The sequence below is a fragment of the Hyperolius riggenbachi genome, chromosome 7, assembly GCF_040937935.1.
Source record: "Hyperolius riggenbachi isolate aHypRig1 chromosome 7, aHypRig1.pri, whole genome shotgun sequence".
In the NCBI taxonomy this organism is placed as follows: domain Eukaryota; kingdom Metazoa; phylum Chordata; class Amphibia; order Anura; family Hyperoliidae; genus Hyperolius; species Hyperolius riggenbachi.
The window spans coordinates 156623225-156650727 of NC_090652.1; the positions used below are offsets into that span (position 1 = coordinate 156623225).

At 46.4% G+C, this 27503-nt stretch overlaps 1 protein-coding gene across 1 annotated transcript in view; it reads left to right on the forward strand.

Annotated features, from left to right (window-relative positions):
• LOC137524666 (uromodulin-like) overlaps positions 1–27503 on the forward strand; it is a 150850-nt gene that overhangs the window by 33783 nt on the left and 89564 nt on the right. Inside the window, exons 3-4 of the mRNA XM_068244794.1 lie at positions 5783–5932; positions 12667–12905. Coding sequence (XP_068100895.1) covers positions 5783–5932; positions 12667–12905 — 389 coding nt within the window. The remainder of the gene's footprint in view (positions 1–5782; positions 5933–12666; positions 12906–27503) is intronic.

Genomic DNA, 27503 nt, shown 5'->3' on the forward strand with positions numbered 1-27503 from the left:
GGGCGACATCGCTGGGCTGGGGTCTGTGTAGAAGGTGTGACTGAGGGACGACGAGTGGTGAGTGCTTGACATCACACAGTGGTAGTGGCTGATCAATGGGATCAGCGGGGAATTGGCGTGATTGGGGGTGAGTACCTGCCACACACACGTCTAATTATCGGCTGAAGTGGTCGTTATTGGCCACCTCAGCCAACTTAAAGGGAATGTCCAAGCAAAATAAAAAAATGAGTTTTACTTACCTGGGGCTTCTACCAGCCCCATGCAGCCATCCTGTGCCCTCATTGTCACTCACTGCTGCTCCAGTCCCCCATTGGCAGCTTGCCGACCTCGGAGGTCGGCGGGACGCATTGCGTACATTTTTACGCATTCCCGCTAGTGCAGGAACAGTAACACATACATTTTTACGCATTACTGGTTCAATGCGTAAAAATGTACGCATTAAACCAGTAACGCGTAAAAATGTAAGTGTTAATGTTCCTGCACTGGCGGGAATGCGTAAAAATGTACGCAATGCATCCTGCCGACCTCCGAGGTCGGTAAGCTGCCAGCGGGGGACTGGAGCAGCAGTGAGTGACTACGAGGGCACAGGATGGCTGCATGGGGCTGGTAGAAGCCCCAGGTAAGTGAAACTCATTTTTTTATTTTGCTTGACCCTTCCCTTTAAGTCAGGTGTGTATGGGCCTCTAGGGCAGGTTTACAGTGCAGGCGCTGGTCCCCCATGCACCTCTTGCTCAATCCTTGCTGCGCGTGCCGTCTCCAGTTTTATTAAAGTCTGTGTTACTTGTATTTTTTGCTGTATGTGTAAGTGAAGGCAATACAGGCTTCAAGAGAGGATACACAGCAGGGATAGAGCAAGAGGCACATGAGGACAGTCCAGCCAGCATTTGCCTGTATACTTGCATTCCTGACAGGCAGCTGGGCCAGTCTTTCGTGCACCACCTTGTACTTCATAAAGGCAGGGCAGTGGGTTGATGTCTAGGCCACAGTCAGGCATTATAAGGGGCAGAGTTCATCTAGGCCACAGGCAGGCAAAGGTGTAACGATAGCCTCCCAGTACTCCTGTGACTGCAGAAGGGCCTGGGGACTTAAGGGAGCACATCTCTCTTCCACTATCTGAATAGCGGAGCAGAAATACCAACTCTGGCTCTGGGTCTTCCTGTCTCTTCTGCACTCCTGCCTTTTAGCATGCAGCAGTGTCCTGAATGCATATCATGCTACATTGGAAGCCTCTGTAGGAACATTGCTGCATGCTGAATGTTTGCAGTGCGGAGGAGACCAAAGAACCTGGATTTCCAATAGGTATTTGTGCTCCGCTGCTCTGCTGTTCAGATGGTGGGAAGAGGCCACACTCGCATGAAAAGTGCGTGTAATTTGGGGGCGTGGCCTGAACTGAGGGGCGGAGTTTAGGGCGCCATAACTTCCGTGCCTATAGGCTCCTGAGCTGTAAATCCGGCCCTGGCTATACTATAGCTTAGAATGCGTCCTGCAGACGCATAGGGCCGGCTCCCACTGTCCTCCCCGCCTCCTCACCTGTCACCCTCACCTAGCCTGGCACCTGGTGCACCCATGGGTGCACCGGGTGCCAGCCTAGGTGAGGGTGACAGGTGCAGCCAGGTGGGGAGAGACAGCGGGTGCCAGGAGCTATATGTCCGCACAGGACACATTGTAAGCTATAGTAACCGGCTCATGAATGAGCCGGTTCTTTTTGTATTGAATCAAATGAATCGGCTCTGTCTGCAGGACGCATTCTAAGCTATATTATAGCTAATTGCCTTGAGAGATCTTCAATCAAGGTAATTGAAGATCGCCAGATTGGAGGATACTGTATTCGTTGGCGTGGGAACAGATTGGAGGATACTGTATTTGTTGGCGTGGGAACATTTTTTTTAAAGGTACAGGTAAGTATTTCTGGTTAATTAAGAATATTAAAATAATTTGCTCGTGGTTGTGTTTTTATTTCATTTAACCCTTTGTGGAAATGGTTAATTTCAGGAAATCCTTCCATGCCTGACTCATTCAGGAAGGCATCACCACAATCTCTGTGATGCATTCCCCACCCTCACAAGCTAGCCTGTCAGCAATACTGCTCCAGCCCCCTGCACAGTAAATTAGCAGCCAGCTTTTGTTACTCACAGTGGGTGTCAGTAAATGGCTGCAGACTGCAGGCACAAAGTAGGTCCTCCAGACGCTGACAGTATCTGTGTCGGGAGGTCTTCCCTGCATCTGCCTCTGACCTGTCCCCAAGTGCCTGCTCTCAATGCCCGGCATAAGTACTGCACTATACGTAGTACATCAAAAAACCTCTCAGACTCACAATTACAGGAAGGGGAATCTCTCGCCTCTAGGAGCAGCCAACAGGAGAAACCACGTGGCCAGGGTTACTGCACTGTGATTGGAGAGCGGTAAAAGACTGCAGTGCATGTGGTACACTGTCAGGACGGAGAGCAGAGCATGTGTAAGACGCTGATACAGCTGTGTTACCGCACAGCCGCTGCGTTATGTTGCCAGCTGAGTTAGCAAGACAGATGGCTCATGCACCCTAGCTGTTGTTCCGCCCTAGGCACTGGCCTGTTTGGCCTTCCCACAAATTTGGCCCTGATAATACTGCATGGAAAGAAGCTTTAACATAGGACTCAGAGCACAGAAGCATGCCTGAGACCAGTAATTAGTTGCAGGTGGGATTTTGCTATGGGGGAAATATTTACATACTCAGAAATGCCAGCACGGGCATTGCTAGCCCCAAAAATCAGTGGCATGTGCCACGGATCTATTCTAGGGTGCCCTGTATTTCCCCCAGGCAGAGTCAGAGCTCTGGAGCCTCTATGGGGGCATGCTGAGAGCTGTGGTGCCTTTATGAGGGATCTGTGGTTCTTCTATGGGACATGTTGGGAGTTGTGGAGCCCCACTGTGAGGCCTGTGGAAGCATGGGAGATGTCTACTAGAAGGTCAGGGAATTCTATGGGGGAACTTTCAGATAACCTGGCGGCAGGTTAGCCCGCCCAGCAGAAACCAGACCAGCCAGCACAGAAGCCAAGTAAGGGCTGGTGCACACCACAAAAACTTTTTAAAAGCGAGAGCTTTTAAAAGCTCTTGCTAATGCAATGCTATGGGGCATTTTTAGAAAAACAAAACGCTCCAGTTTGCACACACACACAGGATAACATTAGCAGGAGCTTTTAAAATTACAAAGCGTTCAGAAAAAGAGGTGCAGCATAAGACAAGGTTCTGGTTACAATTTTTCCTTGAAGTTCACTCTGTGGATGAGTGACCAAGTTATTAAATCCTGTTGATCTGTGGTTATGGGAGATCTAGGGCCCACATTTTGATGGAATTTAAATGTTAGTAGGCTACTCTTGTAATAACTTCTCCATTTTATGGGTAGCCAGTGGAATGACCAAAGAACAGAGTTGTGTAGCAGTGTCAAGTTTGGTTTATTAACACCCTGGTAGCAGTATTTTGTACTATGTGCAGGTAAATCAGGTCCTTATTTGGAAGGTGGTAGGTGGAGGTGCGTAGCTTTTGTAATGTTGCCTAGGCAAAACAAGGAATATTTCACAGGACATATTCATTTCTGAGGATTAATTTCCCATCAATTAGTACACCTATATTACACACAAGGACAGAGCTATTTCGCTCTGAGGTCCCTACCCTTCAGTGGTTCTGACTGATAGTGAAACAGTTTTGGTGCTAGATGCTGACCTTAGTCCTTAATAAATAAGATGTCATCCATGCATGATGCAGAACATAATGTAGCAATACAGTCTTGCCACATAGTAACTTACTTGGATGCTTCTTCATCACATGGGTTACTTCCACTGTTTCCATTATTCAGGTCATCTGCCTGAGACTGAAGTTGATATTCTGGGAATCATGTTCTTGGTGAAGTTGGCATGACCCAGTCTCAGTGCATTATGTTTAGTCTAAGATCTTCATTTTCTAACTCCACTAGTTATCAAAGCCCTGGGAACAAGAGTGTATACCCATGCATGGCATCCATATTGACACACATTGATGTTTTCCATGCTTGTCAGCTAAAAGTTGGTAATGCTTGTCCTTCTGGTTGTGGAAGCGTTTAAAAAAAGAGAAACACACAAGCTACTTAAAGGACCATCGCGAAAATTGTAAAATTTAAAATACATGTAAACACCTACAAATAAAAAGTATGTTTCTTGCAGAGTAAAATAAGCCATAAATTACTTTTATCCTATTTTGCTGTCACTTACAGTAAGTAGAAGAAATATGACAGAACCGACAAGTTTTGGACTAGTCCATATCTTTATAGGGGATTCTCCGCATGGCCTTTATTATTTCTAAAGAGACAATCCCTGAAAATAATTTATATAAAAATGCAGTCCGCCCCCCCCCCCCTACCTGTTTACACACTTTTTGGGCAGTTAGGCAGAGCAACTGCCATTCACTAAGTGCTTTTAAAAATAAAGAAAACCCTGAGAATCCCCCACAAGGAGCTGGGCTAGTCCAAAACCTGTTGGTAATGTCAGATTTCTACTACCTACTGTAAGTGACAGCAACATAGGAGAAAAGTAATTTAAGTCTCATTTTACTCTGGAAAAAATGTAGTTCTTATTTGTCTATGTTTATGTTATTTTAAATGTTTACAATTTTCGTGATAGTGGTCTTTTAACCACTTCACAACTGAGGGGTTTTACCGCTTGAGCACCAGAGCAATTTTCACCTTTCAGCGCTCCTTCCATTCATTAGTGTATAACTTTATCATTACTTATCACAATGAAATGAACCATATCTTGTTTTTTTCGCCACCAATTAGGCTTTCTTTACGTGGGACATTATGCCAAGAATTATTTTATTCTAAATTTGTTTTAATGGGAAAATAGGAAAAAATGTGGGGAAAAAATATTATTTTTCAGTTATCTGCCTTTATAGTTTTTAAATTATGCATGCTACTGTAATTAAAACCCATGAAATGTATTTGCCCATTTGTCCCGGTTATAAAACCGTTTAAATTATATCCCTATCACAATGTTTGGCGCCAATATTTTATTTGGAAATAAAGGTGCATTTTTTTCAGTTTTGTGTCCATCCCTAATTGCAAGCCCATAGTTTATAAAGTAACAGTGTTATATCTCTTGAAATAAATATTTAAAAAGTGCAGTCCTTAAGGTAACTATTTATGTATTTTTTTAATTGTAATTTTTTTTTTAATTACAAAAAAAAAAATATTGGGGAGTGTGGGAGGTAATGAGTTAATTTTTAGTGTATAACTAATGTATTTGTATATGAAAAATGCTTTAGGGTGTAGTTTTACTATTTGGCCACAAGATGGCCACAGTAACTTTTTGTTTATGCGTCCTGCAAGCGTCCGGAATGAAGTAGAAGCAGCTGATCATTGCGGGGGCTTGGATCAATGAACGGGTACGTTTTTCCCATTCATTGATCTCCGGGCGAGCGGCGGCATGCACAAGTGCGGAGGCGCGCAGACGAGCGAGCAGGAGTGCGGACAGCGGCGGGAACGGCGTCAGGTGCGGATTTCTCCGTCCCTTGGTGTTAACAGGGTGGGAAAAGGGACGGAGAAATCCGCACCGCTGGGGGTAAACTGGTTAAACAAATACATACAAATATTATTACTGTAGTGCTTCTTGGATCTAAGAAACCTCAGATGAATGTGTTGACATAACGGATTTTGAAATTGGCCCTTGACATGTATCTGACAATGATAATATGCAGTGTTACTTTTTTGTTTCCAAGTATTCCTTATGAATTTGGATCTTCATTTTTTTTTAACAATTTATACTATATATTTTAGCACTTCCATCACTGACCTATGTTGTGGACACTACTGGATCTATGTCTTTAACACCACTGCAAGATGCCACATGGACTCTTGTCAGAAGTCTGCTTGCATCAGATACCAGTGAAGGGAGACAATACACCTTAATGGAATTTAATGATCCAGGTAAGAAAACTATAGCCTAAACGTTAGTGTTATAACAGTTCATGTATTGATTTTTGTTAAAGATAAAGTGGACCTACACTCACATTTTTTTCAGCTAAGGCAGCCTTTTTTTCAACTTTCCTACTATGGATGAACCCTGCAAATAGTTTTTGGATCTCAAAGAACTCCTGCAAACAATTTTTTGATCTCAAGGAACCCCTGCATTTATTTTGCAGGAGGCATGGTCTTTAACTACCTGAAGACCGCTCCACGCCCATGGGAGTGGCTGCAGCGGCAGCCCCAGGACCGCCTAATGCCGATCAGTGTCAAGTCCTGGGGCTGCATTGTGCAGGAGATTGCGCGCAGGTTGCTCACGCATCTCCTGCTCGGGGGGCTATCGCCACTCGGGCCACTATTAGACAGCAAAACCGCCGTCTTTACAGTTAGTACATCACTGCGATCAGCAGCAGCGCTGTACTCGGGACAGCCATGTGACACGGCTGTCCCCCTGGGGGACAAGAGAGTGATCGCCTCTTATAGGCAGAAGCCTATGACAGCCGGGGGGGGGGGGGGGGGAGGATTGAAAAATAAATTAAAAAAATAATCAAAAAAGTACGTGTGGCTGTTTATTTTACTACCCCCATTACACTGCCACTCATACTGTCTCCTGAGCCCCCAATTTATTGCTTCTTGTTACAGTACCACCTATTATAGGGTGCTCCATTATAGTTCCCCCACGATGAGGGAAAATGCCAAGGAACCCCTGCAGAGTCCTCAAGGAACCCTGGGGTTCTAGGGAACCCTGGTTGAGAAAGCCTGATCTAAGGTCTTCTTTTGGTTGCATAATATTTTTCAAAGTGTATTGAGATTACTACCAAAACAATGACATCTTGTTTAATCACGGAATTCTGCAAATGCAGTTCTAAACCAAGGGTTTCATATTATTATTATTATTATTGTTTATTTAGCACTGACATCTTCTAAAGTGCTTTTACAGAGTAAATATAGTCTTGGCACTATCTGTCTCTTAGAGGAATTCAAAATCGAACCTGTACGATAGTCATATGGCTTCGTAGTCTAGGGCCAATTTAGGGGGAAACAATTAAGTTACTTATATACTTTAGGAATGTGGGAAGGAACCAGAGTGGGTAGAGAAAAAATAAATCCAGTTTCTTCTCTAAAAGAGCTATGAGGAGACAGACCTTGAGCAGCCATAAAGCAACAAAAAAAGTTACATTCTGAGGGTGCATACAAATATCCAATTTCAATTAGCTAGTTTTTCCACCTCCATGTAGTATAAGAGCTTTCCTACAAACATTTAAAGGAATACCTTTGATTCACATATTTTTTTCAATTGACACAGGAATTGTTTGGGAAGTGCTGCGAAGTACTGGTGTATACATTTTAGTAGCAACCTCTTTGTTTACTGTTATCAAAATGCTTTCAAACTTTACTGACGCCAAAACTGACGGCAGACTGAACCATGAGGAGAGGGGAAATTCCCCTCACACTTGATCAGTTAAATCTATGTGTAACTCTGTGTGTGACAGTGAGAAAGCTCCCAACAGCTGCAGCTTCTGTGTCCTGTGTTTCTGACTGAAGTGTCTGAAGAGAGCAGAGGAAATGTAACTAATTGTCACAGCTTTTCATACTGTTTTTGCTTTCAGAGTTTGATATGTTTGATATTTGCTTTCTGTAGTCTGATATGCAACTCTGGCTGTGCATTGAAGCAGACACCCATTCTGCAATTGATTTGTCCCAATATAGCTAAATCCTACCCTCAATAAATTACAGCTTTTGCCTCTGATATTTAACATGAAAAGTAGGAAAATGTTTAAACAGCTACTTAGACATTATTTGTACATTGTCCTTTTAGAACACTTGGGTATTGATAGTATTCCTTTAAGAACAGTCATATTTAATAGACGTTCAAATTCAGGGGCGTAGCAATAGAGGTCGCAGCGGTCGCATGCGCGACTGGGCCCGGCTCCTGAAGAGGTGGGGGAGGGGCCCGGGGGGGCCCATGTCTTTTTGTAGTGCGGCCAGGACTGAGTGCGGCCCGTGCGCCGTGCGCACTATTGGGAAGGGGGGAGCCGCAGCTGCGGGGAGAGCAGCCCGACCTCTCCCTCCCTTCCTCTCCCCGGGCCCCCCCCCCCTTCAGATGCAGAGTGACGCGCACGGAAGCGCTGTAGGCTGAAACTCACCTCCGTCCCTGCGTTCCAAGCGCCGCTGATCTCCTCTCGCTGTATAGATGTTGTTACACACTGCTTCCGGCTAAACAGGAAACAGTGTGTAACAACATCTATACAGAGCGGGAGGAGACCAGCGGCGCAGGGATGGAGGTGAGTTCTGCCTATAGCGCTTCCGTGCGCCGTGCACTCTGCATTTGAAGGGGGAGGGGGGCCCGGGGAGAGGAAGGGAGGGAGAGGTCGGGCTGCTCTCCCCGCAGCTGCGGCTCCCCCCTTCATTATGGGGGGGGGGGACCTACCTACCTACCTACCTACCTACCTAATCCTGGGGGGCAGCTACCTACCTATCCTGAGGGGGGGCAGCTACCTAATCTAACCTATCCTGGAGGGCAGCTACCTAATCTATCCTGGGGGGCAGCTACCTACCTAACCTATCCTGGGGGGGCAGCTACATACCTAACCTGTCCTGGGGGGGGGGGCAGCTACCTACCTAACCTATCCTGGGGGGGCAGCTACCTACCTAACCTATCCTGGGGGGGCAGCTACCTACCTAACCTATCCTGGGGGGCAGCTACCCACCTAACCTATCTGGGGGGGGGGGCAGCTACCTAATCTAACCTATCCTGGGGGGCAGCTACCTAATCTATAATGGGGGGCAGCTACCTACTCTAACCTATCCTGGGGGGCAGCTACCTACTCTAACCTATCCTGGGGGCAGCTACCTAATCTAACCTATCCTGGGGGAAAGCTACCTAATCTATCCTGGGGGGCAGCTACCTAACCTATACTGGGGGGCACCTACCTCATCTAACCTATCCTGGGGGGCAGCTACCTAATCTATCCTGGGGGGCAGCTACCTACCTAACCTATCCTGGGGGGGCAGCTACCTACCTAACCTATCCTGGGGGGGCAGCTACCTACCTAACCTATCCTGGGGGGCAGCTACCCACCTAACCTATCTGGGGGGGGGCAGCTACCTAATCTAACCTATCCTGGGGGGGCAGCTACCTAATCTAACCTATCCTGGGGGGCAGCTACCTAATCTATAATGGGGGGCAGCTACCTACTCTAACCTATCCTGGGGGGCAGCTACCTACTCTAACCTATCCTGGGGGCAGCTACCTAATCTAACCTATCCTGGGGGAAAGCTACCTAATCTATCCTGGGGGGCAGCTACCTAACCTATACTGGGGGGCACCTACCTCATCTAACCTATACTGGGGGGCAGCTACCTAATCTAACCTATACTGGGGGGAACCTACCTATCTAACCTGGGGGGCACTTACTTGTCTAACCTGTATTCGGGGCACCTAGCTAGCCTATACAGGTGGCAACTATACTGGCTACCTATATTGGAGGCACCTACCTAACTAACCTATACTGGGGGCACCTACCTATCTAACCTATGCTGGGGACAACTATTCTGGCTACCTATATTAGAGGCACCCACCTAGCTAACCTGTACTGGGGGCACCTATCTATCTAACCTATACCGGCGGCGCCTGCCTATCTAACCTATACTGGGGGCAACTATACTGGCTACTTATGCTGGAGGCACCTACTTGGCTAACCTATACCGGGGGCAACTATACTGGCTTACATATGCCTAGCTACCTATACTGGGGGGACCTATAGCTGGCTATAGGGATTTGGTTATGTGTGTGCGTCGGGTGTTGCCGGGGGAGGGGGGCTGTTGTTGCCGTGGGGGGGGGGGGGGCACATCCAGATTCCGCATCGGGGCCCAGAGGTTTGTAGCCACGCCACTGTTCAAATTCATCAATAAAGGTCATCTAATAAGCACGGAGCAGTGCATCCATTTTTTTTCTGTTTAAAAGGTGCTAGGCAATCGAAATATATCGCAATTCAAATAATGGCTTACACTAGTAATTGGTATGCCACTGTAGTCATTGCTTTTGGTTCCTGAAAAAATTGAAATTGTCTCCTGACTGGCGCATGGAGCTCTGCTGTCATTATGACAGCAGAGTGTGAGGCCTGAAACAACAACAGAGCCGCGAGAATGACAAGACTGCGCAAAGTGAGTAGCTGAGATCTACACCCTGGCAGGGATAGCAGCTCCCAAACTGGACATGGAATAGATTCCAATAAGCAAGGTCCACAAGAGATTAATGTGTTTAAGTTTACTGTCATTTCTGTAAACTTTGACTTTAACTACCAATGAGACAGGGCTATGTGAACAGCTTATGCACAATAATAACGTCACAGCAGAGTAAAATCAAGAGGAAGAAAATTCACCAATTATAATAAAAAGTTATATTTATTATAAATTGAGGTACAGCTAAACACATAAATAAAGTTCCAAAAATTGCCTACAGCAGGATTCTGCTCTCAAGTATGTATAATACATAAAGTACATTTTAGAACTGTTATATTTAATATAAGCAAACATTCATCTATAAAAGTCATGTGATAAGCACAGTACAGCGCAGTACGTCTATTTAGAAAACAAAACAAAACACACATTTAGCAGGTACCATTACTTAGCTATATGTTCTCTGCAACTATTCTGAATTTAGTTATATAACAGTCGAGCCCTAGTGCCGTCTAGCACCCCCACCACTCGATAGGTCAAGTTTGGCTACATAATACCCAAACTGCGGCAACCCTGGCACTTAAATTAGGCACTTGGTGTGCAATAGCCACAAATGTACAAAGTAGTCTATGGTGGATGGGTGGCACCTAATTTTACTATTGCGGTCAGTGCCCAATTTACACACATTGCAGTGCAGTTGTCAGTAGAGCTCATGCATGTGGACTACTTGTCAGATGAGTGATGTTGAACTTCACAACAGAGCTTAGAGTAGTGACATAGGATGTCAAGTTGGTCATGAACAGTGGTGCTGCTGATATTAACCATATGCTACAACAGTATGCTCGTAGTTTGGCATGCACTTTATTGCCGGTATTTAGCTGTATTTTAAACAACTAATAATAATGTATTATGGGATTGCATTTGTTTTATTTAGTTTGCCTCTAATGGAATGTGCATCAGAGAACTAGCTTCTTCAGGAGTACAACACACAATGCAATTATCCTTATGATGCCATGCCAGTCCTCTGTCTAATAAGCACCATAAAACAAAAAACAACCTTCTCTCCAAAAAGGTTTACATATAAATTCCACAAAACACACTCCCTGCCCTCCCACCCTCTGAACTGTATCTTTCCCAGCACACTGTCTTTAGCACCTTGCAAAGCACGGGGTGATTGAGTGATAGGGTAAGGGACTCTAGCTGAAACAAAGTGTCACAACACGACAAGTAAGACAGTGCATATTAATTATGTAAATTAACATAGTAGTGGCCGCGAGTGAAGTATCGTGGTAACCAGGGCCGGTTCATGGAGGGCAAAATCTTAGGTGCCAGGACATCTGTGCCTATAGGCTCCCGTGAGCTAAATCCAGGCCTGGTGGTAACAATACTTCACAGGACCACCCGCAGTTAAGATTACGTGCGTTGCTATGTAAGCAAAGCTTGTAACTAAGGAAGGCATGATGCTTGTATAGCAGCAAGCACTGCTATGTAAGGGAGGCAAAACTTGCGTTCCTTCACATTAAGCTGTGCTGCGTAGCTGCTTGAATCAGGCCCATAGTTTACTTTCTCTCCCTTTGGTAGTCATAATAGAGAGCATAAAGTGGAGCCAAATATCCCCAAGAGATGATTTAAAGCTGACATTGTGGTATTTCAAGCTGTGTTCAAAATTTAAAAAACAACAAATCAGTATCTAGACTAGACAAGACACAGAACATTTATGATGTGCTTTTCTCCTGGGAGACTCAAAGCTCCAGAGCTGCAGCCACTAAAGGCATGCTCCACAGGCGACAAGTATCATTAGGGACCCTTACTGTTCAACATACTACATTTTGAGCCTGGATTCGAACCCTGGTCAAAGGCTCAAATCCCACATCAAAGGGAACAGCCTTAAAAGTACACTATTCATCTGAGTACTACATTCCTTCTAATCATATGTTATTATTTAGGACAAGTCCATTTGTACATTTACTGTGAGCAATTAAGGCTTAAAAGGAACCCAAGGTGAGAGACATATGGAGGCTGCATTTGCATTTTCTTTTAAACAATGCACATTGCCTGGCTGCCCTGCTTATCCTCTGCCTCTAATACTTTTAGCCATAGACCCTGAACAAGCATGCAGATTAGGTGTTTCTATATCAAGTCTGACTGAATTAGCTCCATGCTTGTTTCAGTTGTTTGATTCAGACACTGACCAGAAAAACGAGCAGGACTGCCAGTCAACTGATATTGTTTGAAAGGAAATAGATATGCCAGACTTTATATGTTTCTTATCTTGGGTTCCTGTTAAAAAGAGTAATCCTTTGTTAATTTTTTTTTATTGTTTCATTTAACTGTACCACTATGTAGGTGTGTACAGTAATTATTCTAAGCAAAATAAATAAAAGAACAATTAAAAATGGAACCATTTTGGGCCATTAATATTAAATATACGTTAAACATACACATTTTATTCATATGTGATATTTGATGATCATTGCAAACATTAATCACCAATTTTTTTTTATTTTTATTCTCAGATGTTGGACCTCTACGTGCCACTTGCTATGCCTCGGACTTTCTTAATTACATTAACTATCTCAGCCCCAATGGTGGTGGTGACTGCCCAGAGTACGCCTTGACTGGGCTGCTGAAAGCACTGGAGAACAGTCCGGCAGGTTCAGTGGTGGTATTAGCTACAGACGCCTCTGCAAAGGATAGCAATGATGGATACATAATTAACCAAATATATTATCTTATAGATTCAAAGCAAATAACGGTAATTAACTACTTAAGGACAACTAGACGCATTCAAAATCCTGTTTGACCCTGTCAATCGCAACAGACTGTTTTAATGAGCCGCTTGCACACGCCGAGACTGACACATCTGTGATTGGTGAATGGGAACATGTGTTCCCTGAGCCAATCAAAGTGCCTGTAAGGGTATGATCATGGCTTGTAAATGGTGTCTAAAATATAATTTGTGGGTAGACTGTGGAGGCGTTAACAGCATGGAATTGTTTAATACATTTGTTTATTGAATTCAAAGCAATCTATGAATGCACAGTAGGAAAATTGTTTAAAAGACAACTGAAGTGAGAGGGATATGGAGGCTGCCATATTTATTCCTTTTTAAGCAATACCAGTTGCCTTTCAGCCCTGATGTTCCTCATGTTCCTCTGCCTCTATGCTTTTATCTATAGCCACTTAACAAACATGCAGCAGATCAGGTGTTTGACATTATTGTCATATTTGACAAGATTAGCTGCATGCTTGTTTCTGGTGTTATTCAGACACTACCGCAGCCATACAGATCATCAGGGCTGCCAAGCAACTGGTATTATTTAAAAAGAAATCAACATGGCAGACTCCATATAGTTCTCACTTCAGTTGTTGTTAATTTCCGACTCCTCATGCTCTGTATTTCTTACCCTAAAGGTCCGTACACACGCCGGACTGCAGGCCCACGACGGGTCTGTCGTCACCTCCCGCTGGGCGGGTTTTCAGCAGACAGTCCGGCGTGTGTACAGTCTGTCGGCGGACTGATATGGGCGGATCGCTCAGAAACAGCCATATCAGTCTGCAGACAGACTGTACACACGCCGGACTGTCGCTGGAACGCCCACCCAGCGGGAGGTGACGACGGACCCGTCGTTGCCTGCAGTCCAGCGTGTGTACGGACCTTAAAGTGCACATTTCAGTCTCCATTGTTTTAAAATGTATGTGTTGCTTCACAAGATATGCTGTCATGAAAATGTATAGCATATCTATATGCTATATCAGATTATATACAGCAGATTCAAAAATGTCCCAAAATCAATAACTTTGATTATTTGTATTTTTGCTTCAAGGTTCAAACATTCTCATATGAAAATAGTTTTTCCTCAGAATATGCACAGCAGGACACGTTTTATCTGCTCAAAATGGTCATGATCATTCACCAGCCTCTACACTGGAGCAGAGCTTATCTTACAATTATGTGGGAGGGCAGTGGGGCATTGTCAAAGTCCAACTGTCAATCACCTGTTTCACTCCCAAACAGTTACTGATGTCAGATAGGCAAGTAGGAGCATGGGAGCAGAAGTTAGTATATGATATGAGTAGGCGTAGAGGAAGATTTATTATGATAATAAATCTTTCTCTACGGCTCTCTTCAGAGCAATGACGCGCCCTCCTCCAGCTCATGTTTACCTTTGTGTAGATACAACTAATTACGCAGCTCAGAACAGGGAAGTCTACTTCAGTCTAGCAGTGAGAGAGGGCTCCTCAGTAACTTTATGAGCCGATCGTGTGCTGCATAAGTTGCTCTGCTGTGTGAGGAGCATCACAATAGAATAAAGCATGGCTGTACGCAGCAAGAGGATCCCCCTCTTGAATAATGAACTGCCCCAATTCCCCGTCGCCGTCAGTCTTCTCAGAGGACACAGACAGTAAGTTAAATAAAGACAGAAGAAGCTGCACAGCAAAAATATATGCTTTGATCATTCTTACTGTTGTTGGCAAATTGATTTATAATGCGTACAGAAATTGTGAAAGTTTGATAGAATTCCTTTAAGAAGCATTTATCTTCTTCTATATGTTGCTTCCTATTTGCAGCCTTCTCTTCCATATTCAGTAATTCATTTTCCATGTTATGCCACCCTGTGGAAAGCAGCTGCACAAATACAGACCTGGGCTTGGCTACAGTAATTTCTGTGTTTGTACTCATGCACCATGAAATACTAACAATACAATAAGCTATTACAGCTTCAGCACCCTTGTTTTCCAAGAAATAGCATTGTAGAAATTGTTCTTCACACTTTCAGGATACTGAAAGTGTGAAGCACAAGGTAGTGAATCAGCTAATTTTGATGCAGCTCTGTGCCAATCATTTGGGTGCTGCCATAGGCTGTAATGAGAATTATGGCTATGGCAGGGCTCAGTGACTAATTAGCAGGGTTGTTCGCCAGAGATTGCGAATTTGAATTTACCCGTGATCATGATTGCGGAATTCGAATTCGAAGAGCGATACTGCTCCCGAATTCGAAGTCGTAATGTACCCGAATAGTCACTCTCTAATTCGGCCATAATGGGTGTAAACGCGTGATCACGAATTCGGCTTCGGTATCCAGGGGATGACGTCATTGGGTCAATCAGAAGGCCCCCAGCCGAGGCCCTAGCAACCAATCAGAGGAGGGGAGCTAGGCCCTCCCCTCCTCTTACCCCTCTATATAAGGCAGTGGCCATCTTAGGGAGCCCGTCCTTGCTTGTCACTCTGCGGTACTGAGAGCATCTCCAGTGCTGCTGCATGTCTTAGCAAGTGCTTTTCAACTGTTAAACCCAGCATTTTGCCTCCTACACACATTCTACACACATTGATTATATTGTTTTATAGTTAGTTAGTGATTTGATTGTTATAGTTCAGTCAGCTAGATTAGTGTACTGTATACTGTGCTAGGCTAGTGTTAGGTCTGTGTGCAGGCTAGGGCCTGCTAGCCAAGGTAGCCTTAGCCTACTAGCTTAGGAAGGTTAGGGATTATAGTTAGTTGTGTACTAGTACTAGTTTACTTAATTTGTACTGTTAGTCTGTGAGTTTATTAGCTTCAGTACTGTGTTAGTTACTTTACAGGCCAGCATCTGTTGTGATCTGTGACTGTCATCTGCCCGACCCTATTGATTGCATTCGTGTGTGACAGACTTTTATTGTCACTCACTGTCCGTCACACGAGTTAGTTATCGACTACTGTATACACTACTGCTAGAGCTAGTTAGTAGTAGCTGTTACCTATGTACTAGTGTACTTAATTTCTACTGCTATAGTCTGTGAGTTTATTTAGTGCCACAGGCTTCACTATCACTACTACTGTGTAATAGTTACTTTACAGGCCACAAGGCCAGGCCAGCATCTGTTGTGATCTGTGACTATCATCTGCCCGACCGTATTGATTGCGTGCGTGTGTGACAGACTTTTATTGTCACTGTCTGACTGTCACACGAGTTAGTTATCGGCTACTACACTGCTACTAGGGATTATAGTTAGTTGTTACCTACGTACTAGTTTACTTAATTTGTACTGCTAGAGTCTGTGAGTTTATTTAGTGCTGCAGGCAGAGGCGTAGCTAGGGCTTTCAGCGCCCGGGGACAAAGACTATTAATGCGCCCTCTAAGGGGAGAAGTATGTGTGCCCCACCAAAAAAGGGGCGAGGCCATGCAACAGAATGTGGGTGTGGTAATGGGTGGAGCCAAATATACCTGACCTTAGCAGTGGTGTAAAAGGTCTGCCAGGGAAGTTTAAGCTCTGCCATAGTGTTTCCACCCAAAATACATGTAATCTGACAGCATTTCACCAAAAATACATGTAATTAGGCAGAGGTTCCTCCAGAATACAGATAATATGACAATGGTTCCCCCAAAATAGACGTAATCTGGCAGCAGTGGTTACCCCAACATACATATAATCTGGCAGCTGTTCCCCAAAATAGGTACCCCTAGTATAGGTAACCAGGTCTATAGGTCCCCAGTGGCAGTAAACCAGGCCTATAGGTGTCCCCAGAATAGGTAACCAGGTGTATATGTTCCCCCAGTATATGTAGCCAGGTGTATATGTCCCCTGTATATGTAGCCAGTGGTATATTTGCCCAGTATATGTAGCCAGGGGTATATGTGCCCAGTATATGTAGCCAGTGGTATATTTGCCCAGTATATGTAGCCAGGGGTATATGTGCCCAGTATATGTAGGCAGGTGTATATGTCCCCTGTATATGTAGCCAGTGGTATATTTGCCCAGTATATGTAGCCAGGGGTATATGTGCCCAGTATATGTAGGCAGGTGTATATGTCCCCTGTATATGTAGCCAGTGGTATATTTGCCCAGTATATGTAGCCAGGGGTATATGTGCCCAGTATATGTAGCCAGGGGTATTGTAATCCCCAAAATAGGTAGCCAGGGGTATATTAATCACCAGAATAGGTAGCCAGGTGTCCCCCCCAGCGGGAACCCAGAGAAGAGGGAGAGCAGTGGGGAGGAGCGGAGCCCCCCCCCCCTTTACCTCACCTTGGGTTTCCCCCTCTTTCTTGGTCCCCCCTCCAAATATGAGCGGCGGGCGACAGAACACTTACTCTATTCCCAGAGGAGTAGACCGATCTGTGGTCTGCTACTCTGATCTAGACTAGACCAGAATAGTGGAGCACAGAACTTTCTATGCGCCGTGTATAGGGTAAGTGTTCTGTCACCCGCCCCTCATATCTGGAGAGGGGAGCGAGAGAGAGGGGGAGACCCAAGGTTACGGAAGTGGGGATGTCTGCCCTTCCCCACCGCTGTGCCCACTGCTCTCCCTCTTCTCTGCACTTCCGCTATAATTAAATAAATATATATTAAAAAAAAACTCAGGTCACAGCTGGGCGCCCCTAGGGACCCAGCGCCCGGGGGCACATGACCTACCCTGCCCACCCCTAGCTACGCCCCTGGCTGCAGGCTTCACTACTGTGTAATAGTTATTTCACAGGCCACTAGGCCAGGCCAGCATCTGTTGTGATCTGTGACTGTCATCTGCCCAACCCTATTGATTGTGTGCGTGCGTGACAGACTTTTATTGTCACTGTCTGACTGTCACACGAGTTAGTTATTGTTATCAACTACTACACTACTACTAGGGGTTGTAGTTAGTTGTTACCTACGTAGTAGTTTACTTAATTTGTACTGCTATAGTTTGTGAGTTTATTTAGTGCCGCAGGCTTCACTACTACTGTGTAATAGTTACTTCACAGGCCACTAGGCCAGGCCAGCATCTGTTGTGATCTGTGACTGTCATCTGCCTGACCCTATTGATTGTGTCCGTGTGTGACAGACTTTTATTTGTCACTGTCTGACTGTCACACGAGTTAGTTATCGACTACTGTACACTACACTACTATTAGTACTACTACTATAAAAAAAAACCCTTTCTTTATTTTTGTCACTCACCACCAGTCACCACCAACCCAGACTCTTTATTAAAGTTTACATCCTTTTCCGTGGCCTATATATGCAGTCTGTGACTGGTCCGCCGCCAGCCACTGACCGCAGAGTTGTGGAGGAGGGAGCAGAGGTGCAGCAGCAGCGTGTTGTGCCCATTGCGGAGAGTCAGGCACAGGCTGTCATGGAAATGATGGCGGAGCAGCAAGCCACCGTTTCCAGCCAGACCTCCAGCACCAGCGAGACCAGTGCCACCACCACCAGCACTCCGGTCCGCAGCAGGCCTCCACCACCGCTTGAAGTCACGTCAACCCCAGGGACCAGCCTGCCCTCACTGACCTCGCTCTTCCAGGGACCGCAAGCATTTTAAGGGATGTTGTGGAACAGTTTGAGGAGGAGATGATGGGGGCATGCAAGGATGAGGAGGAGTATGAGGTGAAGGAGTTTGTTGTTGGTACACAACAACCAACATTTCATGAGGAGGAGGAGGGGCCTGAGGTAGGGGATGTTGGGGCAGAGGAGTTGGTTGAGAGCTCAGAGGAGATGTTTGGGGATGATGATGATGAGGTGGTGGACCGTCCCTATGTGCCACCACCAGCACAGTTGGTTGAAGGCAGCTCGTCATGGAAGGAGGAGGCATTTATGGCACAGAGGCATGGCAGCAGCATGGCGGCCAGCACAGGGCGTGGAAGGCAGGAGCCACAGCCTGCTGCTTCAGCCGCTACCACCACCCGCACCAAAGCAAAGGGAAAAAAACTCAGCCCTCTAAAGGCAAAAAACCTCCCCAACCCTCAAGCTTGAAGAGCAAGTTGAAATCCCCAGTCTGGTGGTACTTCACTGTGCGCTTGATGACAAGACCCGTGCCGTTTGCCACAGTTGTGGTGCCAGCCTGAGCAGAGGTCGCGATCTGAACTAGTTGGGTACCCTGCAGACCCACTTGGAGACCAAACATTTTGAGGACTACATTGAGTTTCTGAAGCTGAAGGACAGTGGTGCAGACAGTGGTCAGAGCCAGACAGCCACTGCACAGACTTCAGCAGCAGCAGCTGCATCCCACCCTCCTGCTCATCCAGCATCAGCAGCAGGAGCACAGAAACTCACTGCTCCCCCCCCCCGGGCAGCCAGTCCTCAGTGGCCTCATCTGCTCCCTCCACAGTCGCCTCCTCATCCTCCCGTGCAGGCAAACGCCGCCAGACCCTGCTCAGCGAGTCCTTTCCCGGTGTCACCAAGGTTCTGCCTCCCACCAACAGGCGCGTCCGGGTGCTGAACGGGTTGCTTGCCCGGGCCATGTGCTCCCAGCTCCTGCCATACTCCTATGTGCAGGAGGGGAGTGACATGAGAACGCTCCTACAGTATGGGTTCCTGGAGTGGCAAATCCCAAGCCACCACTACTTCTCCTGCACGGCGATCCCAGCACTGCACTGCTTTGCTATGGCGAACGTGGGCCGCTCACTCAATCATGCCGTGAGTGAGCGGATCCATGTCACCATGAATTCATGGAGCAGCCATTTTGGGACAGACCACTACCTGTCCTTCACGGCCCACTGGGTCAGCCTGGTGGAATGCGCCAGTGAGGAAGCAGCAGATCCATCCTCGGGCACGTCAGCAGCAGCCGCACCACCAGTAGTCTACTATATGGTGCCACCAAGTGGGGTCAGAGGAGAAGCAGCAGCTCCCGCCACCAAGCGTTCACGCCTCAACAGCATTGTGAAGGCCCGCCATTGCCAAGCGCTGCTGGAGATGAGAAGCCTGGGGAAGAACAATCTGACTGCAGCCAATGTGCTCCGCTACCTGAGGGAGCAGGAGAAGATGTGGCTGACCCCCAGAGGCCTCAGAGTCGGATTGGTGGTGTCTGATAATGCGGCCAACCTGCTGGCTGCCATCAGCAGGGGACACTTGACCCACGTCCCGATTGGCCCACGTCCTGAACCTGGTGGTGCAGAAGTTCCTGCGCACCTATCAGGGGATGGACATTCTATTGGAAGCGGCTCGGAAAATTGTGTGCAGTTTCTGCCGCTCAGCTACTGCCGCAGCAAATCTGAGGGCTTGCCACGACATCGCCTTGTCATCGATGTGCCAACTCGCTGAAATTCCACCCTTTGCGATGTTGGAGCGGCTGGTTGAGCAGAGGAGGGCTGTCAACCGCCACATCGTTGAGGCCACTCTCGCCGGCACCACCAAACCCCAGCGCCTCTCCAACGCACAGTGGGGGCAAATGCAGCAGGTCTGCTTGGTGTTGGCTCCCTTCTTGCAGGGAACCAACCTGGTCAGCGAGGAACGGGAAACCCTTTGCCAGTGGGTGCCCTTTGTTTGTCTGCTGGACAGGGCATTTTGTGATCTGCTGAATGTGGGAGAGGAGGCCCTGATCATGCTGGAACAGCAGCCACCTGCGCAGGATTTTGAGTTGTTGAAGGAGGAGTTGGAGGTCCTGGACGTTGCAGTTGAGGGGGAACAGCGGAGCGCTGCTGCAGTGGTGTGAGAGGGGAGAGAGGAGGAAAGGGCAGCCGCTGACCCTGATGTCTCTGCTGGACGGACCACCCTGTTCCCCATGGCAGTGCACAGACCTCCGGGTGAAGCAGGTGCATGCTCGGGAGGATGCCTGATTCAGCATGATCCTGGACCCACGGCTGAAGGGGAAGGTGGCTCAGTTCCTGCCTGCTGGAGACCCTGAGCAGCGAACAAGGGAGTTGCAGGAGATCCTTGTTCGGCGATTGGAGGAAGCCTTCCCCCAGCCTTCCACCCCCTCTGTCCCTGTCCAGCCAGCACAGCAGCCGGTGCCTGCAGCCAGCAGCAGCATCAGGGGCCCAGGAGACCTGCTGTTCTTGACAAAGGCACTCTACATGACAGTAGAGCAGCCGAGAGAGGAGGTGCTTGCAGCAGCATCCTCCTCTCAAAGTCACAGCCAGCGCCTGACCCGGATGGTGGCCGACTACATGGGGTCCTTCAGTGGGCTTAACACCGGCAAGGAGCCTGTGGACCCCTTGGAGTACTGGGTCGAGCGCTTGCAGATCTGGAGTGAGCTGACGCAGTACGCCCTGGAAGTCCTGTCTTGCCCCCCTTCCAGCGTGCTGTCCGAGAGGTGCTTCAGTGCGGCCAGAGGCGTGGTCACAGAGAAGCGCTCTCGACTGTCCACAGAGTCCGTGGACAGACTCACATTTTTGAAGATCAACCAGGCCTGGATTGAAGGCACATTCCAGGTACCTGTTGTCGGCGAGAGGAGGACATGAGGTGCCTGGGAATTATTTTTTTTTTGCAACATCAACTTTCAGTCCCCTGCTAATTTGGCCTGGTTTTTCTGTAGGTGCTGTGGTACCACCGCTAGGAACCATGGCCCGTTACATTGCCTGCTGCCACACAACACTCCTACTGCTGCTGCTGCTGCTGTATTTAAACTCGTGTTGTCTGTGTTCCCACCGCCAGGGTCCACAGAATTTTGCGCTGCTGCCATGCGCCACTAGCTATTATGCCACTACAATAGCTACATTTTGTTGTAAAAAATATATATATATTTCTGAGGTGTCTGGGTTGAAAACTGTGCTGTCCCAGTTGTGTATTGGACACAATGAGGGCTTCACTACTGCTGTCCGGAACCTCCTTCTGTTGGTGTTTATTTACAGCCGTGGTACCAACGCTAGGTGCCATGGCCCATTACATTGCCTGCTGCCAAACGTCACTCCTCCTCCTGCTGTTGCTGTATTTAACCTCCTACTGTCTCTGTTCCCACCTTCAGGGTCCACAGAATAGTGTGCTGTTGCCATGTGCCACTAGCTATTACGCTACTACAATAGCTACATTTTGTTGTAAAAAAATATATATATTTCTGAGGTGTCTGGGTTGAAAACTGTGCTGTCCCAGTTGTGTATTGGACACAATATGGGTTTCACGACTGCTGTCTAGAACCTCTTGCTGTATGGTGTTTATTATTACAGCCGTGGTACCAACGCTAGGTGCCATGGCCCGTTACATTGCCTGCTGTCACACGTCACTCCTCCTCCTGCTGCTGTATTTAACCTCCTGCTGTCTGTGTTCCCACCGCCAGGGTCCACAGAATTTTGCGCTGCTGCCATGTGCCACAAGCTATTACGCCACTACAATAGCTACATTTTGTTGTAAAAAAATATATTTCTGAGGTGTCTAGGTTGAAAACTGTGCTGTCCCAGTTGTGTATTGGACACAATGTGTGCTTCACGACTGCTGTCTGGAACCTCCTGCTGTTAGTGTTTATTACAGCCGTGGTACCAACGCAAGGTACCATGGCCGGTTACATTGCCTGCTGCCACACGTCACTCCTTCTGCTGTATTTAACCTCCTGCTGTCTGTGTTCCCACTGCCAGGGAACACAGAATTATGCGCTGCTGCCATGTGCCACTAGCTATTACACCTCTACAATAGCTACATTTTGTTGTAAAAAAAATATTTCTGAGGTGTCTGGGTTGAAAACTTTGCTGTCCCACTTGTGTATTGACCACAATATGGGCTTCACGACTGCCATCTGGAATCTCCTGCTGTTGATGTTTAATTACAGCCATGGTACCAATGCTAGGTGCCATGGCCCGTTACATTGCCTGCTGTCACACGTCACTCCTCCTCCTGCTGCTGCTGTATTTAACCTCCTACTGTCTCTGTTCCCACCACCAGGGTCCAAAGAATATTGTGCTGTTGCCATGTGCCACTAGCTATTACGCCACTACAATAGCTACATTTTGTTGTAAAAAAAATATATATATTTCTGAGGTGTCTGGGTTGAAAACTGTGCTGTCCCAGTTGTGCATTGACCACAATATGGGATTCACGACTGCCATCTGGAATCTCCTGCTGTTGATGTTTAATTACAGCCATGGTACCAATGCTAGGTGCCATGGCCTGTTACATGGCCTGCTGCCACACGTCACTCCTCCTCCTCCGCCTGCTGTATTTAACCTCCTGCTGTCGGTGTACCCACCGCCAGGGTCCACAGAATTATGCGCTGCTGCCATGCGCCTCTAGCTATTACACCACTACAATAGCTACATTTTTGTTTATAAAAAAATATATATATATTTCTGAGGTGTCTGGGTTGAAAACTGTGCTGTCCCAGTTGTGTATTGGACACAGTGTGGGCTTCACGACTGCTGTCTGAAACCTCCAACTGTTGGTATTTTTTTACAGCCGTGGTGCCAACGCTAGGTGCCATGGCCCGTTACATTGGCTGCTGCCACACATCCCTCCTCCTCCTCCTGCTGCTACATTTAACATCCCGCTGTTTGTGTTCCCACCGACAGGGTCCACAGAATTATGCGCTGCTGCCATGTGCCACTAGCTATTACGCCTCTACAATAGCTACATTTTGTTGTAAAAAAATATATTTCTGAGGTGTCTGGGTTGAAAACTTTGCTGTCCCACTTGTGTATTGGACACAATGTGGGCTTCATGACTGCTGTCCAGAACCTCCTGCTGTATGGTGTTTATTATTACAGCCGTGGTAGCAATGCTAGGTACGTTACATTACATTACCTGCTGCCACACGTCACTCCTCCTCCTGCTGTCTGTGTTCCCGCTGCCAGGGTCCACAGAATTATGCACTGCTGCCATGCGCCACTAGCTATTACACCACAAATTTAGATATGCTGTTGAAGAAAAAATTTTACAACAGTTGAGTTCTGTAAGGGAATATTAAGTTGAGTACAAGAGGAAGAATATGAACAAAATAAATGGTGGAGAAGAAGAAGAAGAAGAACAAGGAGGAGGAGGGTGGTAAAACAGAAAAAGAAGACGGTGAAGAAAAAGATGGAGAGAAGAAAAAGAAGCAGTAAAGACGGTGAAGAAGAATAAACAAGAAATCCAGAAAAAAGTTTTCCATCAAATTTTTTTTTTTTAAATTACACCTATTTAATTGTGATTTCCCTTTAAAAAAAATTGCTTTAAGGCCATTCGAATTCGTGATAATTTGTGACTATTACCCGAATTTAATTACCGATCACAATTCGAATCGAATCCTATGGTCGTGCTCACAGCCGAATCCGAATTTGACCTGAATTCGAATATACTCGAATCGAATTTGGGTACATTTGAGCATCCCTGCTAATTAGAAAAAAAAAGGTAATTCAGCCACCAGCAACAGATGGTACCCAAATTACATATTCCCCCAAGCTGATAAAACTCGGAGGGGGAATAGCATTAGGACCACTCAGGAGTTAGCACGCAACAGAGTAAGCCATTCTTCAACTTTACCCTGCACCGAAATTTGGCCATCGCCATTTCAAATGTTTGTCAATGCAAGAGGAGAGAATCACCCTGCAAAAAGAGTGTACAATCTAAGTGGTAGGAGAACATTACATACGATAATTAAGGCACATAGCTACAGTAATTTACCTTAACAACCACTGGTATAGAATATATACTATTGACTAGCGTTAGTCAAATAGCTCATTGTTCGATTCGATGGCCATTTGAATGAATGAACAGGCCAAGATTTTTGAACTTATGGAATTATTGAATTTGAATTGCATTGAAGTTAATGGGGCTAACGTTTGCAGTTAATAGCAAGCCCCCATACATGCTAGAATCACCAAATTTGCTGGGTATGTTAAGGAGAACAGTGAGAGCAAGAGGATTTAAAAGAAAAAATAAAAGCTGAGAAAAAATAGATTTTAAAAATTCAAAGAAAACATTTTTTTTAAAAAAGGTGGGAAAATTAAATTTGCTGCGGTACACTTTAATGTATACTTTTTCAGAGTTCTGTGTACACATTTTATACATTCTGGGGTCCCCTCTCCCAAACCCTTTTAGCCCCTTGTCACCCATGCAGGTTGGTATAGCCAGAATGCAGAGCATGGACCATGTGGGGGTGTGCACCCTGAATTATAGAAGAACGCATGGCCCATGGTATGGGGAGGGGGGCGGCTGGAAGTGGGGGTGGCAAAGCTTCCTCCTCTCCCCCAGATTCCTTGTCAAATCCATGGACAAGGAGAACAACCCCACCTCTGGGGCCCAGGTAGAGAGTGAGGGCAACTACCTCCACGCTGGTGGGTGTAGGCCCTTGAGGCGGAGGGATCTTGATGGTATCTGGAAACCCAATGACAAAAATGTCCTGTATTGTTCTGAATTAACTATAAATACTTAATCCCATGCCAGTATCCACAGAAATGTCCCACACCAATATCTTTGGCTAGACAATGAATGAGGAATAGCCCTGGACTCATCGATTTTTGCTCCAACAATTACAATACAATACAATACAATAACATTTCTATAGCGCTTTTCTCCCATAGGACTCAAAGCGCTTAGGCTCTCTCAGATTCAGTAGTTAGTAGGATGAAGTATTCACACAACAAAAGTTATATTTCTGCAAATGCCAGACTGAACAGGTGGGTTTTCAGTCTGGATTTAAACACATCCAGGGATGGGGCTGTCCTGATCTGTTGAGGTAAGGAGTTTCAAAACATAGGGGCAGCATGACAGAAGGCTCTGGGACCAAAAGTTTCCAAGTGGACTCTGGGTATGACTAGATTATTAGAACCTGTGGATCTGAGAATGCGGGGATTGCTACGCAGCTGTAACATATCTTTCAAGTATCCAGGGCCTAGATTATTCAGGGATTTAAATGTCAGTAGGCTGATCTTGAATAGGACCCTCCATTCTATAGGTAGCCAGTGAAGGGAATGCAGGACTGGCATTATGTGGCAGTGACGGGGTTGGTTGGTTAGCAGTCTGGCAGCAGTATTCTGTATCAGCTGTAGGCGGTACAAGACCTTTTTTGGAAGGCCAGTGTAGAGAGCATTGCAGTAGTCCAGTCGGGATGTGATGAAGGCGTGGACTAAGGTTGGCAGATCTTCTGGGGGTATGAGGTGCTTGATTTTTGCAATGTTCTTTAGGTGAAAATAGGATGATTTCACCACCGCAGAGATTTGAGTTCTGAAGTTTAAATCCCCATCAATTAGAACTCCCAGGCTACGCACATGATCAGAGCTGCGTAGATCCGTGCCTCCTATTCCCAGTGGTGAAGACTGCAAGTTAAGTTGTTTTGTTATCATGCTCTGCCCTCCAATCAGAAGGACTTCAGTTTTGTCTGCATTTAGTTTCAGCCAGTTGTCATTCATCCATTGCTGTAGTTCACGTAAGCAGGCGTTTATAGTTAGAGTTGGGTCTGTCACACCAGGCTTGAAGGAAAGATATAGTTGGGTGTCGTCTGCGTAGCAGTGGTATGTCAGGCCATGTTTTTGGATTAGTTTTCCCAATGGTAGCATGTAAATCGTGAAAAGCAGGGGAGAGAGGATTGAGCCCTGGGGCACCCCATACTTAAGTGTTACAGGGGTGGACAGGAAGGGCCCCATAGACACTTTGTGGGTTCTGCCACTCAAGAAGGATTGGAACCACTGAAGTACTATGCCATCAATGCCGCAGTATTCCTGTTGCCTGTTTATCAAGATGTCATGGTCAACTGTGTCAAAGGCTGCAGAAAGGTCTAGCAGTATGAGGATCGAGCACTCTCCTCTGTCTCTTGCCATGAGCAGGTGGTTGCATATTTGGATGAGGGCAGTTTCAGTGCTGTGGTGTTTCCTGAAGCCAGACTGGAATGGGTCATAACTGTTATTTTGTAGGATTCTGGCTCCTAGCTGGAGGTATACAGCTTTTTCAATTAGCTTGCCCAGAAAGGGGAGGTTAGAGACAGGTCTGTAGCTGGTCATTGCATCTGGGTCCAGGGAGGGTTTTTTGAGGAGAGGCCTGATGATTGCTTCCTTCAGTAAAGCAGGAAATATCCCTGATTGTAAGGAACAGTTAACAATTTTGAGGAATACCGGTACGAACAGGTCGGGGCAGTTCAACATGAACTGTGTTGGGCCAGGATCCAGGTCACAGGTAGTTAGGCGGATGTGAAGGAGGATGCTTGATGTGACTTCTTCATCAATTTCTTTGAAGTTTGACCAAGGTGTTACGTTGTCTCTGCTAATGGTCTTCGGCGCTATATTAGGCTCAGATGCTGTAAGTTGGATGGCGGACCTTATAGCGGAGACTTTGTCTGTGAAGAAATGGGCAAATTGGTCACAGAGGTCCTTTGAAGACTCGATATTAAGTTTTTGACATGCTGGGTTGCAGAGTTTTTCCACTGTGCGGAACAGTTGGGCTGGTTTGTTAACTGCATTTGCAATCTCTTGTGATAGAAAGGATGATTTTTTTCCCGTGATTACCTTTTGGTAGCTCTTCAAGTGGAAGGTTAAGGCATGTTTGTCTTCTGGGGACTGAGATTTGCGCCACAGCCTCTCAAGTTTTCGGCCTTGTCTTTTCAGCTCTTTTATAGCGTTATCAAACCACTGTGCATGATGGTGTGGAGTAAGATATTTGGTGCGCAGAGGAGCAATGGTCTCAAAGGTGGAGGACACACATTTGTTGTATTTAAACACCAGAGTATCAGGGTCCAAGCTGGAGTCAGTCAATTCATCAAAGCTAAGGTTATCTCGGATATGT